General features: G+C 33.2%; 1 protein-coding gene across 1 annotated transcript; it reads left to right on the top strand.

Annotated features, from left to right (window-relative positions):
- Positions 1-236: 236 nt before the first annotated feature.
- LOC133777459 (myosin-9) lies at positions 237-10,656 on the top strand. The gene is made up of 25 exons (XM_062217099.1): positions 237-365; positions 1,999-2,142; positions 2,237-2,382; positions 2,465-2,621; positions 3,784-3,842; positions 3,947-4,106; positions 4,182-4,331; positions 4,414-4,550; positions 4,646-4,792; positions 5,220-5,321; positions 5,600-5,657; positions 5,740-5,841; positions 6,525-6,562; positions 7,111-7,237; positions 7,338-7,508; positions 7,619-7,750; positions 7,845-7,954; positions 8,118-8,178; positions 8,337-8,514; positions 8,639-8,844; positions 9,343-9,462; positions 9,539-9,742; positions 9,869-10,008; positions 10,180-10,412; positions 10,613-10,656. Exons 1-25 carry the CDS (start codon positions 363-365, stop codon positions 10,654-10,656), a joined length of 3,129 nt encoding a protein of 1,042 aa, XP_062073083.1. The 5' UTR covers positions 237-362.
- The last annotated feature ends 9,819 nt before the right edge of the window (positions 10,657-20,475 follow it).

The following is a 20,475-nucleotide window of genomic DNA, read 5'->3' as shown; positions in this document are numbered from 1 at the left end:
CATTTAGTTGATACAATTTATTTTCTCTCACGGGCACATGGTGCATGCATGTATTAAAACGACTCAAATATCATAAATTCCTGTAGTGGAAATGTATAAAATAAAATAAAATAAAAATTCAAGTTTTATGTTCTTAATTACCAGAACATCACATCAGTACTAATAATTCAATAAGGATATTTATTTATATTCTTCAGTTCATTGTAAAATTATATTTGAACTTCTACCTGCTGCAGGGCTTGCCGATTAATATTATTGTTGGTTCTCATGTTTGGGTTGGAGATCCAGAATTGGTCTGGGTTGATGGACAAGTTTCAAACATTGATGGAGAGGAAGCTGAGATTCAAACTAGCAATGGAAAGATGGTATAAAGTTTTTTTAATCATACTTTTTCTTAAGTTTTGATTCAAATTGTTCATTGTGATCACCCTGATGTTGTATTATCTTTTTTTCTCCTTTTGTTTTTTCATTGGTGGGTCTTCTTTGCAGTTATGCATGTGGAAATTGCTTTGTTTTCATCACTTTTCCCAGACTTTCCTTTTTTGTATCTTTTTAAGTCTTTTTGTATCCTTTTTAGTCTGTTAACAACAATTCATGCATGAGGATTTATGGAACTACTTGATGGAAGTTTTGTTTTTACAAATTATTGTCCTACCCTACTCTTTTTACCTTTAATAACTTAGCTTCATAAAGGAATCCTCATCTCATATTTAAAATTTAAATCATAACTCTAGAAGTTATGTGAAAAATTATTTATTTCATACTAGTTTTTGTTTGATTTGTTTATATATATTTTAGGATAATGACGGCAAAAACACCAAATGTTTTCAAATACTTTCACTTATATACCGATTTTTTTTTCGGCGGCAAAAATACCAAAGTTTTGTTAATAGTTTCACTTATATACAAATTCTTTTATTTTCACGGTAATAATAACAAATCTTTATTAATAGTTGCACTTAAATTCTAAATCTTTTAAAATAAATTTTTGGTATAAATAAAATTGATTTTAAATATTTTATTAAAACTATTTAAAGAATATAAAAGAGGCAATAATACTAAATCTCAACTAATAATGACACTTAAATATAGATTCAATTTTTTTCTAATTTTTTATATTTCTTTAATTTTATTTTTAGTTTTTTTTAGGAAACGACTACGATGTTGACAAAAATTTGTTTTAGGCATATGGATAGTTATAATTCCAATTTTTTATTGATATTGTACATTACAGTCATTTAGAACATTCTACAAAGTTTCAAGAAATTTCGAATAATTTACGATATCGAAAATAAGATTCAAACAATCGAATTTTCCACATGTATCTGTTTTTGAGTGCACGCGTGCAACAAGCTGTTTGAACATTGTTTTTGACATCGTAAATTATTTGGAATTTCTTGAAAATTTGTGGGATACTCTCATAATATACTCTCATAATGAAAAATTGGAACTTATAATTACTTACATGTTGAAAACAACTTTTGTCAACGTCGGTGTTTACCAAACACTTAAATATAAATTTGTCATCTTTAGCCGTTCCCTTGTTTTATATATGCTTTTATAAATTAAAATTGATTTTATATATTTTTTTAAAAATAATTTAAAGAATATTTACAACAATAATACTAAATCTCTACTAATATTTACCCTTAAATATACATTCAATTTTTTTATTCTTTCTATTTTCCATTTAATTTTAATAATTTAAAATTGATTTTATACATTTTAAAAATTATTCAAGAAATACTAATAATTATATTTTAAAATTAGCAAATATTTAGTATTATTGTCGTGAAAAAAAATTTTGATACTAAGTGCAACTATTAATAAAGATTTGGTATTATTGCCGCCAAAATAAAAGAATAGTTACTTAAGTGAAACTACTATTAACAGAGATTTGGTATTTTTGCCACAAAAATAAAATTGGTATATAAGTTGGTAGTTTTGACATCTTTATCCCTGTATTTTATAACAACCTAATTTTCATATTATATTCAGGTTGTTGCAAAAGTTTCAAAAGTATATCCAAAAGATATGGAAACTCCTACAGATGGAGTAGATGACATGACTAAGCTATCTTACTTGCATGAACCTGGGGTTCTGCATAATTTGGCAACCAGATATGAGATCAACGAAATTTATGTAAGATTATTACAATATTCTGTATGTGCCCACTTATTTATTCTTGTGGAATAAAATAGTTACTATGGTGGCTGGTACTGTGATAATATGGCAGACTTACACTGGGAACATTCTCATAGCCATAAATCCATTTCAAAGCCTTTCCCAATTGTATGATGCATACATGATGGAACTGTACAAGGGAGCTCCATTTGGAAAACTAGGTCCTCATGTATTTGCCATAGCTGATTTTGCTTATAGGTAAACTTTGTATGCATCCTACTTTTGTTACTTTGAAAATGAAGTTCATTGTCAACTAAATTGTATTTATTTCTTTGAACAGGCAGATGGTCAATGAGGGAAAGAGCAATTCTATTCTGGTAAGTGGCGAAAGTGGCGCTGGTAAGACCGAGACAACTAAAATGCTTATGCGCTACCTTGCCTTCGTTGGTGGCCGTTCTGCAGCTGAAGGAAGAACAGTTGAGCAGCAAGTTTTAGAAGTAAGCTGGAAATAGCAAACACTCATATGTTGCATCTGTTTAAACTAACTAGTTCAAGAGTCAATTAAATTACTTGAGGATGTTACTTATCTCAAGTTGTTAGGACTAGAGCACTTTAAATTTAACACAATCACCAATAAGGAAAAAAATAATAATTAGATCTCTAACATGGGTGGAAGATTGTGCATAATGATTTTAATTTTTAATATTGAGTAGGACACCTACATTACCTTTTCGTGAATAATAAATACCAAAAGAAAAATATTTGTAAAAGGAAAACAATTTGTTCTCACTTGACACTAACCTCACCTCTGGTTTTTTCTTAAGTTTTAGGTGCACCTAAGTGCATAATTGTAAAAGCACAAGTGTAAATTATTTGATTAAAATTTTAGATTTCAAGTTCTTCCCTTTTGTAATGCTAAGAGTTTAAAACTTATTTGTTTGTTGAGAATGTTATTTTATTGTCTGTCGATATATCTATTATATTACTTCAGGCTCTTGATGATGGCATTACAGTTTTATGGCATTTGTTGTGTTCCTTTTTACTTGATACTTTTAATCTGTTTATAATCAAATTTTCTAATTCTTATGTGCTACTAAAATTATTTCCAACAAGCACCTCTGCATAATTCTTAGTTTGTATTTTCTGACTTGGAACATGGTTGTAAGCTGACAATGCTAACCCCCATTCCCCCCAAGAATAAACAAAACAAAAGAGCTAATCGTCATCATTGCTTAAACAAAATTATATGTCTATACTCTAATTTAATGAGAAGATGCACTTAGAGACTAGATTCTCATGGAAAGTTCTGCACATATTTTTTCTATGGTGCTTCTGAGAGTTTTTGAATGAGGAACTTCATGTTGTGCATATATCTTTAATGATTCTTTCATTTTTTTTTTACGGATTCTAAATTATTAAACCATTTAAACCTATATGCAGCAATCGACATTATAGAGTCTCAAAGTTATGTAATGGATAACTTTAGAGCTGCTAGCTTGTGATCTCTTTCTCAAATTGATAGAGAAATGAACATGAAATAAAGAAGAAGAAAAAAAATTCTGACAAATGAAAAAGTGCATTTTGATTGCCTTTGCTATGTCACTTAACTTACTTCAATTGATTGTAACCACTTCTTTTCTTGGCATGGACATGGCGCAGTCGAATCCAGTTCTTGAAGCATTTGGCAATGCCAAAACTAGCAGAAATAACAATTCCAGGTGAGAAAATTATGAACTTCTTACTTTATTGCTTCAATGTTTTTTTGGGAAATTTGACATGTTCAAAAGTCTATAGATACTGATCTCAAGAATGTGCTTCGCAGTCGCTTTGGGAAATTTGTAGAGATTCAGTTTGACAAGCGTGGTAGAATATCAGGAGCAGCCATTAGGACTTACCTTTTGGAAAGATCTCGTGTTTGCCAAATATCAGATCCTGAGCGCAACTATCATTGTTTTTATCGTCTATGTGCAGCTCCTCCTCAGGTAGATGACTTTTTCTATCTTATTGTCTATTCTTGATGAAGTTACATCCATTTGACATATTTCAGATCTTTTCAGGAGAGAGAGAAATATAAATTGGGGGATCCTAGATCATTTCATTATCTTAATCAATCTAATTGTTATGAATTGGTTGGTGTGAGTGATGCTCATGATTATCTTACAACTAAGAGAGCCATGGAGATTGTTGGAATAAGTGAAAAAGAACAGGTAAGAAAGTGAATTCAAAGATTGTTTCAGTCCTTAACAAGTGTCACTTGAAGCAAATCTGAGAGTATTTTCTCTCTGTCAGGATGCAATTTTCAAAGTGGTGGCAGCAATTCTTCATTTGGGCAATATTGAATTCGCTAGGGGAGAAGATAATGATTCGTCAGTTGTTAAAAATGAAATGTCCTTATTCCATCTTCAAATGACAGCAGAACTTCTCATGTGAGTGCATGCTTGTATGTTTTTCCTATAATTTATCTTTGTTGTTGCTGTTGACTAAAGAAGCAGTAACCATTTGTGTGCTAATAATATTACAGGTGTAATCCGAATGCACTGGAAGATGCACTTTGTAAGCGTGTAATGATTACTCCAGAAGAAGTTATTAAAAGAAGCCTCGATCCTGTTGGTGCAACAGTTAGTAGAGATGGCTTAGCCAAGACAATATATTCTCGGTTGTTTGACTGGTAATGCACCCCCTTTCTGGTTTTTTTGTTATCTTGGCACACTTATGCTTACTTGAGGTTTGAACCTCAATATTAAGAGATCTCGTGTTTGAACCTAGGAGATGTTTGGTTCCATTTTTGAGTATTGGAATGTCATTCTAATGGAATGGTTTTTCCATCATTTTGGTAGAATTAGTATTCTAATTGAAAATAGGAGGAAAGATCATTCCAATGTAAGATTGAAAAAAAATTAATAATGTTTTTATTAATTTTTATTCTATTTCGTTCCTATTCTTTTTCTCATTGTCATTCCTATTCCTCCATTTTCATTCCTTCCAACCAAACGTCAAGTCTCACCGCTTTCCCAAACCCCCTCGCCACTAGACCAACCTAGTGGCTTCTTTCTGGTATGTAATGTATGGATTCCTCATTTTTTGTAAATGTGCAGGTTGGTGGACAAAATTAATGATTCCATAGGACAAGACCCTTACTCCAACTGTCTGATTGGTGTCCTTGATATCTACGGCTTTGAAAGCTTCAAAAATAATAGGTGACAACAAATTATATGAAATTTTGGAATCATAAGCACTACTAATGTGTTTCTATGCATGATGTTTATGCTGCATATACATTAGCTAATGAAGATGAACAAAAACAGCTAAATTATTAATGTAAACCATGCATAAGAAGGCTTACCACACATACTTGGCTTGAACTTCTTACCTTCTTTTTCTGTATCATGGAAGCTTACAGTTTTCCTTCAATTCTCCTGAGGGTCTAATTTTTACAGTGATGTAATTTTGACTTCATATATTTCAATCCATCCAGTTTTGAGCAGTTCTGTATTAATTTTACAAATGAAAAGCTGCAACAACATTTCAACCAGGTATGAGGTTAGTCACTTGACAACCATAGCTGGTACTCCTTCTTTGAATGTTCATTCTTACTACTGTTGTTGTGTGATGCAGCATGTGTTCAAGATGGAGCAAGAGGAATACATAAAAGAGGAAATCAACTGGAGCTACATAGGATATGTTGATAATCAAGATGTGCTTGATCTCATTGAAAAGGTGTCTTTATCTGCTCTTTTTTTTCTTTGTTGTTTCATCATAATTAAACAGCAGTTACTGACTTATCTGACACTTTTTCTGATTATCCTTCTTCTTTGTTTTCTTTGTTATATGTTAAGAATATAAATATGAGAAGCTTTTTTTTTTTTTTTGCATAATCTAGATAAATTTTATTTATCAGATTGATTGTGAATTATTCTTCATTATAGAGGTAAATAATTTAACATTTCCAGAAACTACTTCAAAGATCTGTGGACACTCAGAAATACATGATTATTTCTGCAGAAAAATATCTACTTGTTGTAGCTCCTACTACTTTTATTAGGACAAGCAGTATTGTATAAAATTAGATAACTTGGCTCCCAAGAATTTCCATACGAGAGCTCCACTGTCACTCATATTATTGATAGAAAAGCAGTATCTTGTCCCTCTGTTTCATCCCTATGAAAAATGTTCATGGGCTTTTTATTTGATTCTTTGAAGTCAAGTGGCTGAATTTTTTTATATATGTGCTAATAGTGACTACAATTCTTGATAAATATTGCATATCTTTATAATCATTTAGATCATTGTTCATGTTATTGTTTAGTGTATATCTTATTATCTAAGAAAGGATCAACAAGTGAACTACTGAATTATTTGTTTTTTTTTCCTATCCCTTTTATTCATTTTTGTTTTTGCAGAAACCAGGTGGGATTATTGCTTTGCTTGATGAAGCCTGGTATGATTTCCTTGTTTGGTCTGATTATTGCTATCTTTTTTTTTTAGTCGTTTAATTTTTAATTTGGAGTAATTTTGAACATTAAAATCAAATCAAGTTGTTTTCATTAAGAATAAAAGAAAATGAAAATCTCTTTGGTATGAGGTATTTAGTACTAAATGCATGTGTATAACACATATATACATATAGAGTTAGTAATAACTATTCGTTTAAGCCTTAATATCTTTGACATATAGAGTTAGTAATAACTTCTCTGCCAATGTTCTCTTTTTATAAATATCTTTACCTATATTTCATTATTGTTAACTGGACCTAAATAGTCATTTTAATGTGTAAATTGACATATTGTTTTCTTGTCAAACTTCATTTTTGAGATCAAGGATGACAATTTTACGTATTTGTATTAAAAAATTTATCTGAAAAACAAGTAGAATGTGGACACAAAATCAAATTGATTCTGTTTTTTCTCCACAATTCAAATTAAATGATCGTATTGTGCACTTACTTTACATTCATTTTTTCTTATGTGACAACATGTTTGTTTACAGTATGTTTCCAAAGTCAACTCATGAAACATTTTCACAAAAGCTTTATCAGACATTCAGAGATCACAAACGCTTCATCAAGCCAAAATTGGCTCGATCAGATTTTAGCATATTGCATTATGCAGGAGAGGTGAGTTTAGTTTCTGCAATTTTCTGTTCAAAAAATTTGTTTTGATTTCTTTGGCAGGCTGCTATTGAATTATTTTTGCTTTTTGGTGCACTTTCTCCAGGTTCAATATCAATCTGATCAATTTCTCGACAAGAACAAATATTATGTTGTTCCTGAACATCAAGATTTGTTGAGTTCTTCAAGATGTTCTTTTGTAGCTGGTTTATTTCCTTCACTTTCCGATGAGTCAGCTAAATCTTCAAAGTTTTCTTCTATTGGTTCCCGTTTTAAGGTGTTTTTTTAACTATCATCATATTTAGCACATCAAATTTACCTAACACTGTTATCAAGTTTAGGCATATATATATATATGGTCTCTGACTTTATTATATATGCATGCAGCTACAACTGCAACAACTGATGGAAATATTAAAGTCTACAGAGCCCCACTACATCAGATGTGTTAAGCCAAATGATCTTTTAAGACCTTCGATTTTTGATAACATGAGCATCATGCAACAATTACGTTCTGGTGTAAGTGTAATCAACCTAAATTTGTGCTCTATTATCTTATTATTATTGAGTGATTTTTGTGCATTTACTTTCATTGGAATTGGAATTGGTACAGGGTGTTTTGGAAGCAGTCAGGATAAAATGTTCCGGTTACCCTACTTACAGGAGCTTTTTTGAATTTTTAACTCGATTTGGCATCCTGGCACCAGAGGTTTTAAAAGGAAAGTAAGTACAAACAAAGAGAAGAAAAGAAAAACTTTTGCTCCAAATTAGTTGGGAAAAAAAAAGTGAGAGATTTATTTGAAGCTCTTAGGTGGTTTTTTTATTTTTATTTTTATTTTCTTTCATTGGTTAGTGCTTAAGATAAATACAAAAACATTTTATGTAGCTGTGATGAGAAGGTTGGATGCGAACAGATTTTGGAAAAGATGGGGCTCAGTGGCTATCAGGTAATATGGCCTACTTTTTGTTCAAGTGTTCTGTTTGTTAGAATCATGTATATGGTTGAAAAAGCTATTAGTGTCTTTAGATTGCTAATGCTTCTTCTTCATCTGTTGTTTTGCTAGTAGCCTTGGATGTTTAATGGAGCACTTAATGGTTTTTGCAGATAGGCAAAACAAAGGTTTTCTTAAGAGCCGGCCAGATGGCTGAGCTAGATGCACGAAGAACAGAAATACTTGGGAAGTCTGCTAAGATTATACAACTGAAAACTAGAACCAGAATAGCTCGTAGAAGATTTGTTTCTATGCAGAAGGCTTCAATTGATGTACAATCCTTTTGGAGAGGTGAGTCCATAAATAGAGGAGCCATTAATTTTCGTTGGAAATTTCAGAATGGAATAACTTTATAAAGCCCATCTCTTATATATAGTCTACTGACTCATTTGTGTGTTTTTATTTCTTTGTATAGGAAAATTGGCTCGAAATGTATACAAGACTAGAAAAAGGGAGGTTGCTGCAGTCAAAATTCAGAAGAATTTACGTAGAACCGTTGCCAGAAAAGACTATCAGCGAATCAAGTCATCTGCAATTGTGTTGCAGACAGGTTTACGGGCATTGGCTTCTCGTCATGATTTTAGATATAGAAAGCAATCTAATGCAGCCGTTGTTCTTCAGGTGATTACTATAAGCATCTATATTATACATACATACATATATATATAGAGGATAATTTCTTTTATCGGCTTTATTTAAGTCCTACCCGGTAGGACTCTTCAGTATTATCGACTTGTGAACAGGTTTCGGCGTAATTTTTTTTATGACGGTATATTGTAGTTGTTTATAATATTTGCTAATTTTTAGAAAATTCTGAATAATTTACTGTACTGAAAACTAGGTTCAAACATGTTATTTTTCACGCGCATAAAAAAAATTAGTCACCCGTACAACAACATATTTAAACCTAATTTTCAGTACTATAAACTATTCAGAATTTTCTAAAAATTGCGTCGATACTCTAAATAGTTACAATTTACACATTCATAACAAAAATTGTGCCGAAAACTGTTTACGGTCGAGAGAATCACACCGGTAGGACTTGAAGTCCGTGAAAAAGAATTGCCCTACATATATATTTATAATTTTCTCAGAGAATGACAAAAAGAAAGAAAGCAGGCTTCTTGGCGTCGGTATAGAGCTTTCTCGGATTATCAGAATCTTAGAAGAGCTTCAGCCATATCTCAATGCCGATGGAGGGGAAGAATTGCCAATAGAAACACTAGCAAACAAGATACGGTAAGTAGCAGAAGAAGCGTCCACATTACTGTAGTTTATTTCCATGTATTTTTATTTGAAACAAAAATGTGTACAGATTGATGATATCAAAGAACCAAAAAGAGAACAGAGAAAAAAATTGCAACTTAATCCTAGCAAGGGTGAAGAATCAGATTTGTTGTTTGAATGCCAAGTTGCTCAGCAAGAGATTGAATCATCTGATCCTATTGTTGAAGAACCTTCTAGTCTTGATGATGCTACAAAGGTTGGGATCCTCACTGCTGAAGTCAAAAGTTTGAAGGTGATAATGACCACCTTCTCATATATATCAGCTCATCCATACCAGAAAAAAAATGTTGTGAAGTAATTAACACTAACGCTAGCAGAGTTAATTATAACATTTTGTACAATTTCTGTTGATAAACAGGCCATGCTAAATGCAGAAAGACGACGAGCTAATGATTGTGAAATGAAATACAGAGAAGCCCATGAATCAAGCGAGGAAATGTATAGGAAATTAGAAGAAAGTGAAAGAACAGTTGATAAACTCCAGGATTCCTTGAACAGGTAGCATTTGCAAGAATGAAGAAACAATATGAAAAATATATAACACTATAATTAAGTTAGAGGTTTTCTATATATGATGGATATCTTTCAACTTGTTGTTAGAGTAAGTGTGATTGTGCAATCTCTCAGAAATGATTTGACTAATGCTAGATATGATTTAGTGTGTTTCAGGATGATACGTTGCATGTCAAACCAATTTTCCGAGCTGAAATCGATCTTGAGTACTTCATCAAAATTAAGTTTAACCTCCGGGCTAGCTGTTAGACACAATGAGGTTGAAGCTTCTTCCAGTAGTTCAGAATATTCATTTATTGACCCAGATTTCACTTTTCCAATGACAAGCTCAACTTCAGTTCCAAACTCTGCTCAGTTATTCGTTCAGGATATCTCCTCAGATGTTTCAGGTAAGTTCAGCTTATAATCAATCGCTTAGATTTTAAAAAGAAAAACAAGGAGAAAGAGAAAAGAAGAAGATTATATAGCTCTATGCATGTACTTTAATTATCTCCTATTATATAATGATCATCATGCTAGGTGTGCATGTCATAAATTTTTCCTAGTTACAATTGGTTCTTAATTACTTTGATTACCTTTCTTTTTCCAGGATCTGAAAGTGACAAGGAAGGAGCCTTTGATGACTATTTCTAGTGGAGGTGTTGTAATTTAATTATCTCCTATTCTTTCTCAGAACGAATTAGGAAAAGATTGGTCTTTTTGGCAAGTACCATAGAGTACGTAGGAACCTTAGATTTGAATGTACTGTCACATATAATTATTTAGATGTCATATATAGGTACGTAAGTAGTCTCACTAGTTTAGTTATATTAGCAAAAAATTGTGGATTTGTACTCTAGGAAATTATGTTGATACTTCCACATATTATGGATAACGTAGGGGAATATTTTTCTCTTTTTCTTCAAAAAGAAGGATTCGGACAAAATTGATGAAACAGAAGAGATACGAGTGAATAGAAAGGAAAAGTCGATCTATAGTATAGTATTGTCACTTGTTCCTAATAGTTTTGGTCGTGAAAGAAAAGTACAACAATATTAAGTTAATTATAATAAAAATTCTTTCTGCAATACAATTACATTTTCATTTTTGTGTCTGTGCTTCCTTATACTATGTTTAATTTAGAAGAAAATGAGGAAAAATAAAAATGAGATGTTTGGTAGGAATGAAAATAAGAAGGTAATTAAGAAAAATGAGTGGAAAAATTTTTAAGTGGGTCCCAATTAATTTCTTCCTTCAAATTGAAGAGAAAAGTTTTATAAGCACAAGGGAAGATAAAATTACTAAATTATTTATCTACATAAATTTTATATTAATAATTTAATTAAAATATAGTAATTTCACAATAAATCATGGAAATATACTTTCTTTTATATCTCTTTCTACATTTTCTTTATTCCATACACAATATAGTGTTAGAAAATCAGTCAAATGCACTAAAATTTATATCTTAAACACATTAGATCTTGTTAGATCCTCTCCAATGAGAGATACAAAATTATGTGTTGTATTTAGCACAAAAAGTCAATAAGTGACATATTTGGCCCAACTTATTTTTATCACAATTGTAAAAAAGTTGGCTCATTTAATATTTCATTAAAATGTGAAGATAAAAATAATTTTCTTTCTTACCCCTTTATTTTATCCCACTAAAGAAATAAAAAGTCTACATTTACATTAAATGCAAACATTAAAATAAGTGATACTACAAAAAAAAAAAAAGCACTCTACAACGACGTCATCTCTACTACAACGACTTTAAAGTCGTCGCTGAATGCAAGCCAATCTGACGAAATAATTTTTTTTAATTTATTGAAATTTGAGCTAAAGCGATGACATGTCGTCGCTGTAGAGTATTGGAAAAAAGAGAGGGAAAATTCCACTGGCCCTCCAAAAATATTACTCTATAGCGACGACATGTCGTCACTATAGATCCACGAAAAAATGAGGGAAAGTTGACCGCCAAAAACTGGTTGTGTAATTTTTCTTCTTCTATAGTGACGACAGGGTCTCAATACTTGATTGATTGTAATATCTGCATTTTCATTTTAAGGTTATCTTGGTAATCTAGCTTGGGTTAGGTATTATGGTAAAATTGTATGATATTATGTGTTTAATTATATGAACTATGATATGCATGAGTTATAATGTATGATTATGTTATGCGTTCCGTCAAGCAATCCACACCCATTAGTTTCTTCAAGTATTAGGGGCCAAAGTAGAATCAGGGGTTTTATGATAGAAAGTGTAAATATGAGAAGTTAAAACTGATAGTTTTGGATGGAAATTACAATAAGGGCCTTAAGTAATTATTAAGAAAAAGTTACATGTTTGGGGCAATAAGGTAATTTGGTTTTACATGATTTAAATCAGATGAAATAATTAAATAATAAAGGGGAATAGGTTTTTATGTTGTAAGAAGTTTTCAGACATTGGAGTTAGCGATATACGAAAGGAAGACAAACCAAAGAACAATTCTCTCGTTCTTGATTTGAATCTTGAAGCCTGGGATTTTGTGAGAGATTTTCAACCTGAGTTATGGAAGGGCTAGGAGATCCCTTAAACGGCAAGGATCAAAGTTTCTGTGGCTGGAGTTTGATCTGTAAGTGCTCAAACCTTGTTGTTTTAAGTTTTTGTCAGAACTAGGTTTTGAATTTTTGAGACTATTTTAATTGTTTCTAGGATTTGTAATGTTTAGTATATGTTTAGGATTGGTTATATCTAGGTTTCAAGGGTTAGTTTCATGCTAGGTTGACTGATTTGGAGAATTGGGGTCGAAACTTTGTGATTTGGGGTTGAAACCTAGGTTTAAAATCGCATCTGCGATTTCGTTATTCAGGGACTAGCGCGATCGTGCCCAGCCCTGGCGCGATCGCACTACTCGGCTAGTTAGCCCTGGCGCTCTGTGATCGCAACCGCGCCCAAGCACTGGCGCGACTGCGCTAGCTACCCATAAATGCATATTTTTTAGGTTTTTATGCACCCATTTGATCAATTGGAACATTTTTCGATTGGGGTTTATTGCAGTAGAGTCTTAAGACCTTCTTAAGAATATTTTGAGTATGAGTTATCTTTAAGAGGGACATGGGTGTATTCTTAATATGGTTTTTGGTTTGGCTTGAGTTTTAAGCTTTCGATGTTATATGATATGATAGGCTCGCTAAGGATACTTGAAGGGATGCGTTAATGTGTGTGGAGCGCTACTGGACCTGAGGTAAGAAGAGTGGACACTTGCACGCTGGGTGTACGCTCGACGTACTTAAGTGTTGTAACTTTGTATGATATATTACAAATTATGTTATATGCTATACTATGAATTATGTTAGGAATTATATTGTTAACTATGTTATGAGTTATGTTAGGAACTATGGTATGAATCATGTTATGAATTATGTTAGGAGCTATGTTATAGGTGATACATTTTGTGTGTGACTGATATATGTGGTATGTTTGCATGCTTACGATATGAAAATGCATGCTCACATTACGATAAATTGCATTCTTCCGTTACGAAAAATGCATGCTTATGTTAATTCGTGCTTGGTTGCACAACTAACCAGATCAGCACTGGTTTACGGCCGGAACGACACTGGTAATACTTGTTATGGATTGAATATGCTATGCTAGGATAGGTTATTTTATTCTATGTTTACGTTATGCTATGTTTACGCTACACTATGGTTTGGTTGATAGATTACATTATACTATAGTTATGTTACCAGAAATATGATTGATTTTTTAACTTTGTGTGATAAGATATCAACTACGAGTTTTTTATGGTTCAGGTTGTGAAGTTATGAGTTAGTTTATGTTATGTTTTACATTTTATATTTTATGTCTTATATTGTTGGGCTTTGAGGATAGTGTCCTATATAGCTCTTCTTGTTGGGCGTTAGCTCACGAGTACTTTGTGTTGCAGGTAAAGGCATAAGCGTAGTGATGAGGCGATGAGTTGGAGCAGGCTCAGTCAGATGTGTGCATGTCGTGATCAGTAGACCTGGGGGTCAAAGGGGTTGCTATGTATGCATTCTTTTTAAAAGTCCTCAAGTCATGGTTATATGTTATGTTTTAATAACTTGTATTTTATCTACGATATGCAGTAAGGAAATGGTTTATTTTAAATAACGAGATCTTGAGTTTCATATTTTGTAAAAAAATATTTAATTCATGTTTGTTTTCAAATGAGTTTCGATAAATGTTTTGTAATAAATTATTTAGTTTATGCCGAGTCGTTACATTTGGTATCAGAGAAATTGTTTAAAGTTCTTGTAGACCCTCACGATATGCACATGAAAACCGAGAAGACTCGACTCATCGCACTGTGAGTTTTAGTTCTTAAGTTTTTTTTTTTTTTTTAATGTTTTGCTGTTGCTAGACAACACAGATTTAGTATGGGTAGACTCTATAAGTTGTATGTTTTTATGATGTTTTTGGATTGGTGTGATTGGAAGATTATGGGATAAGGTTTAGTGGCATTGCGTTAACTCATCATGCTACGATTATTGTGTCGCACTGTGTTTAATGTGTTACGTTACGTTCAACGCTCCGCGCTATGTTTAACGCGTCATGCTATGTGTTATTTTTAGGTATGATCGTGATGGTTTGATGTTCTATTAGTGGTATGTTATATCAATTAGCGAGATAAGAAGTTATGTTCTGTAGTTAAGATGATATAGTTAAGCTAAATTCAAAACAAGGTAAGTATAAAAAGTATGGTGTCAAAATGATGTATGGTCAGGTGGTGGTTCTGGTAGCAAGCGTATGTGAGTGGTTAGACTTTACGAGATTGTTCTAAGAATAAGGATTTTATTTGTTTATGAGATTAAGTTTGATTATGTACATAAGGAATGATAATAAAAAGGTATTAGGCTGATAGACAATAAGAAAAGACTTGTTACAGTAGTTCATTGTCTTTGGCTTGGGAGTTAGTAAAAGCCAACTTGTAAGAATTTAATGGATAAAATGTGTTAGGTGACGTTAAGAGTAGGTTAGGTGTGTGTATTTGTGTGGTGAGGCCACTAGGTCCCCCGTTGGCCGAAATGGTTTGAGGATTGGCATAATCATTTATCACCCTGCACTTATGGTGTAATTTAGTATGTGTGTTATTTATGTTATATATGGTTTTTCATGTATGCTTATTGATGTTGTACTGCTAGCTTTTGTGCGGTAAGTTGTAGATTCTTTTGTATGTCTGATTGTTAGTTGTCAACAATTTATGAAGTCATGCTATGCTCGGTTCAACATATCTTGGTTGAGAAGAGTTTGCCAAGGAGGCAGAGAAGGCGATTAGTCAGCTCTTGCAACCTAAGAACAATGGGGATGTTGTCTGACGCTGAGGAACTGTTAGCACTCAAGATGAAGGGTAGAATCGTCTATGGCAAGTTACTCCTCAAGCGAAGGTAGAGCACGGCTGAAATGCCCTTGATATTATCCTAGCCACATGGACTATTCAATGTCACTTGTTACGGTTTGAGATTCAATGATCTCCAACGATAAAGAAAAAGTCGAGTTGTTGGGAGATAAGAGATTGGTTGGCTAGATGGAAACCATGAACTAGTCGATAGGAGAAGGAAATCCTAATCATGCTTATGATGGACATAAAGGTTTTATTTATAAAGGATTTTGGTTCACACTGTGATGCGGCACGGAAAGCAGATGGAAGCCAACAAGTACTTGGTATAAGTTTTTTCACGTGGAGTTAAGATGTATTATTTAGCAAGCTCAGAGCTTTAGTTGGAAGGTTTCCAAAGAAAGTTGGATGAACTCATCAAGCAGGACTGCCAGAGCTGGTTGACTCAAGACAGGCAACGAGCCAAGAATCATAAAGTATTTGGTGACAATAAGAAACAAAGTTATTAAGTTTAGCTCCGTAGAAGAAGCTGAAAACTAGGATGTTGGAAGAAGGATGGATTGGAAAGAGATTTCACTTTTAAAGGAATACCATACAGATTTATGAGAACAGAGACGGCCCGAAAGTTCATTGACGATCAAGCAAAGATCGGATGTAATGGGAGGCAGTGGAAAGAATCCCAAAATAATGGTAAATCTTCGTAGTGAGAAGGTTCACGTGGTGAAAAAGCAAGACTACCAACCAGTGCATAATGACATTAAGTATGAAAGAGGATTGGACACCACTATTTAAAAAAAAAAAGGATATAAGAACAAGGTAGAAGTTGAAACCTATGAAGAACGACAGATATAGAGTTAGATTGAGGAAGATTATACTTGGAGAGTACACCGACGAAAGTTTACCTACTATAATCTCATCAATAAGGATAATTTATGTATGGACAAACGTTACGAGTTTTTATAAGGAAATTGGGCACATGTTATCTTGAAAGAAAGGGTAAGAATGACAAGAAAGGGCGAAACACTCACTACATAGAAGATGACGGACAACCACATGTGAATAAAATGGACTAGATGAGGACAACGATAGATTGACACCAGAGGAGAGATCACTATGTAAAGCATGATGCAGTAGCTTACTAAATGACACGATTGATACGGCCACATGAAGATTGCCCAAGATTGGAGGTGTTAATTTTTCTCACATGGCATGACGGAGGCTACAAACATATGAAGTGCATGAGATCATGAAGACCATACTTGTGGTGACAAATATGAGGAGCACATAAACAAAAGGACCAAACAAGAACAGAGGAGCATGCAATATGAACACACACACAAAAAATGGACAAAGAGTTTTAGGAAGACGAATTATGGATTAAGACTACAGTGATTGCACTTGTTTTGGAAGAATCTGAAGCATTAGAAATATGCACAGGCTATGATAGAGTGAAAGGAACTATGATTACAAGAAAATACATATATGTGAGTAAACCATGTTATATGAAGAAACATAATTTGGAAACATTTGATACTTGGATGGTAATGACCTTCAGACAAACTATCTCGACATTAAAGCTTGTAGTTTATTGATTTGATGGATGACAGTGCACATTTCCAATGCGTGAAGGTATTCTATCGTTGCAAAGGAAGAAAACCTAGTGTGGGGAAAATTACTTTTTTGAGTAACATGTAGGGATGTTAAGACTTAGGGAAGTATGAAAGTAAGATCAATATGGAAGATGTGTAAGGATTTTCCGAAGAATTCGGATAACAAGATTCGTTAGTGATAAGAATTGATTGATTTACAGAATAATGTGAGTTATTTTGTAAAAGATGATCATTGTTGATTGATCTCAGAATTGGAAGCATAAGAAGATTTGATAGCTTTACGGACTGCATACTTGAATAAGATATGAAAAAGGTTTAAGGCTATTTTTCTCAAATTGTAGAACATTTTTAGAGTCAATGGCTATAAAGATAAAGGGCAGCTTAGACCCTTGTTGTCAGACGAAAATGATAAGTGAAGGATAGACCCACGTTCTAAGAAACACGATATGGATTCAGTTTTTGGATGGTACCAGAATTTAACGTATGTATGAGTTTTAGGCTACTATTGTAGCTAATGAGTGATAAACTTCGAACACACATCTTAAGCGGTGGGGTAAAGGATGGAATTACCCACTTATTCAGTAGGATACATCAAAAGCAAGGAGTTCAGAAAGGTCAGAAGTGAATGACTACTTCTGAGGGTTAATAGGAAGCCAGATACATGGATAAAAGTACTTGTAAGAGTACAGTTGAATGGATAGAATAAATGATTGGAAACATGATTAAGTGCTGCTCTAAGTGTCTCTAAGGGAATCTATTATAAGAACTAGTTGAAAGGCGTTTAATATGGAACCTATAGAAATTTGTACCAAATGTATGTTGCACGGTTGCATGATCTAATTGCTAAGGGAAGATGAATTAAGAGGATGTACATTGCATGCCAACAGGAATCCTGGACAAAGATGAAAGTATGAAGTATATATGTAAATGTTATGAATACTAAGAAGTTGTAAAGAAAACTTCATGGGTTATGAAATTGGAAATATGACGTAGAACCAGTATGGATGGGTTACTACTAGAACTGACATAAAAGTGGAAGGAATATCAAGTGGCAAATAGGTTGAAAATTTAGTAAAGAATAAGTGATACATAGAAAAAAATATAGATTGTGGGTGATGTAAACCCGACAATGCATATGGGTATATGTTGGTTATAATTGAACGTGGCTACAGTACTTAGCCAAGTGTATCGTTATGATCCTGAGTTGTGGAAATTAGTTACGATAGAAAGATTCTTTAGAATTTTGAGACGACAACGAAAGGCAAAGTTGTTAGATACTCTCAAGGATGATAGAATCTTGAGATGTTATGGCATAGGAATTTCGAGGACAAAATCCTTTTTAAGGAGGGGATAGTTGTAATATCCGCCTTTGCATTTTAAGGGTATTTTGGTAATCTGGATTTGGTTAGGTATTATGGTAAAATTGTATGATATTATGCGTTTAATTATATGAACTATGATATGAATGAATTATGATGTATGCTTGTGTTATGTGTTCTGTCAAGCAATCCACACACATTAGTTTCTTCAAGTATTAGAGGCCAAAGTATGATAGAAGTTGTTTTATGAAGGGCAAAGTAGAATTATGGGTTTTATGATAGAAAGTGTAAATATGAGAAGTTAAAACTAATAGTTTTCAATGGAAATTACAATAAGGGCCTTAAGTAATTATTAAGGAAAAGTTACATGTTTGGGGCAGTAAGGTAATTTGGTTTTACATGATTTAAATCAGATGAAATAATTAAATAATAAAGGGGAATAGGTTTTTATGTTGTAAGAAGTTTTTAGACATTGGAGTTAGCGATATACGAAAGGAAGACAAACCAAAGAACAATTCTCTCGTTCTTGATCTGAATCTTGAAGCCTGGGATTTTGTGAGAGATTTTCAACCTGAGTTATGGAAGGGCTAGGAGATCCCTTAAACGGCAAGGATCAAAGTTTATGTGGCTGGAGTTTGATCTGTAAGTGCTCAAACCTTGTTGTTTTAAGTTTTTGTCAGAACTAGGTTTTGAATTTTTGAGACTATTTTAATTGTTTCTAGGATTTGTAATGTTTAGTATATGTTTAGGATTGGTTATATCTAGGTTTCAAGGGTTAGTTTCATGCTAGGTTGACTGATTTGGAGAATTGGGGTCGAAACTTTGTGATTTGGGGTTGAAACCTAGGTTTAAAATCGCATCTCCGATTTCATTTTTCAGGGACTAGCGCGACCACGCCCAACCCTGGCGTGACCGCGCCCAGCCCTGGCACGACAGCGCTACTCGGCTGGTTAGCCCTGACGCTCTGTGAGTGCTACCGCGCCCAAGCACTGGCGCAACCGCGCTAGCTGTCCAGAAATGCATATTTTTTAGGTTTTGATACACTTGGAACCTTTTTAGATTGGGGTTTATTGCAGTAGAGTTTTAAGACCTTCTTGAGAATATTTTGAGTATGAGTTATCTTTAAGAGGAACATGGGTGTATTCTTAATATGATTTTTGGTTTGGCTTGAGTTTTAAGCTTTTGATGTTATATGATATGATAGGTTCGCTAAGGATATTTGAAGGGATGCGTTAATGTGTGTGGAGCGTTACTGCACCTGAGGTAAGAAGAGTGGACACCTGCACGCTGGGTGTACGCTCAACGTACTTAAGTGTTGTAACTTTGTATGATATATTACAAATTATGTTATATGCTATACTATGAATTATCTTAGGAATTTTGTTACGAATTATATTGTTAACTGTGTTATGAGTTATGTTAGGAACTATGGTATGAATCATGTTACGAATTATGTTAGGAGCTATGTTATAAGTGATATAGTTTGTGTGTGACTGAAAAATGTAAGAATATGTGGTATGTTTGCGTGTCATGCTTACGATATGAAAATGCATGCTCACATTACGATAAATTGCATGCTTACGTTACGAAAAATGTATGCTTATGTTAATTCGTGCTTGGTTGCACAACTAACCAGATCAACGCTGGTTTACGGCCGGAAGGACACCGGTAATACTTGTTATGGATTGAATATGGTATTCTAGGATAGGTTATTTTATGCTATGTTTACGCTGCACTATGGTTTGGTTGATAGATTACATTATACTATAGTTATGTTACTCGCAATATGATTGATTTTTTAACTTTGTGTGATAAGATTCCGACTAGGAGTTGTTTATGTTTTAGGTTGTGAAGATATGAGTTAGTTTATGTTTATGTTTATGTTATGTTTTACGTTTTATGTTTTATGTCTTATACTGTTGGGCTTTGAGGATAGTGTCATATATAGCTCTTCTTGCTCGGCGTTAGCTCACGGGTACTTTGTGTTGTAGGTAAAGGCATAAGCATAGTGATGAGGCGATGAGTTGGAGCAGACTCAGTCAGATGTGTGCATGTCATGATTAGTATACCTAGGGGTTGCTATGTATGCATTTTTTTTAAAGTCTTCAAGTCATGGTTATATGTTAAGTTTTAATAACTTGTATTTTATCTACGATATGCATGTAAGGAAACAGTT

This window comes from Humulus lupulus, chromosome 1 (assembly GCF_963169125.1).
Source record: "Humulus lupulus chromosome 1, drHumLupu1.1, whole genome shotgun sequence".
Classification (NCBI taxonomy): domain Eukaryota; kingdom Viridiplantae; phylum Streptophyta; class Magnoliopsida; order Rosales; family Cannabaceae; genus Humulus; species Humulus lupulus.
The sequence above is the reverse complement of the archived record's forward strand: the minus strand, read 5'-3'. Positions and strand labels throughout refer to the sequence as shown.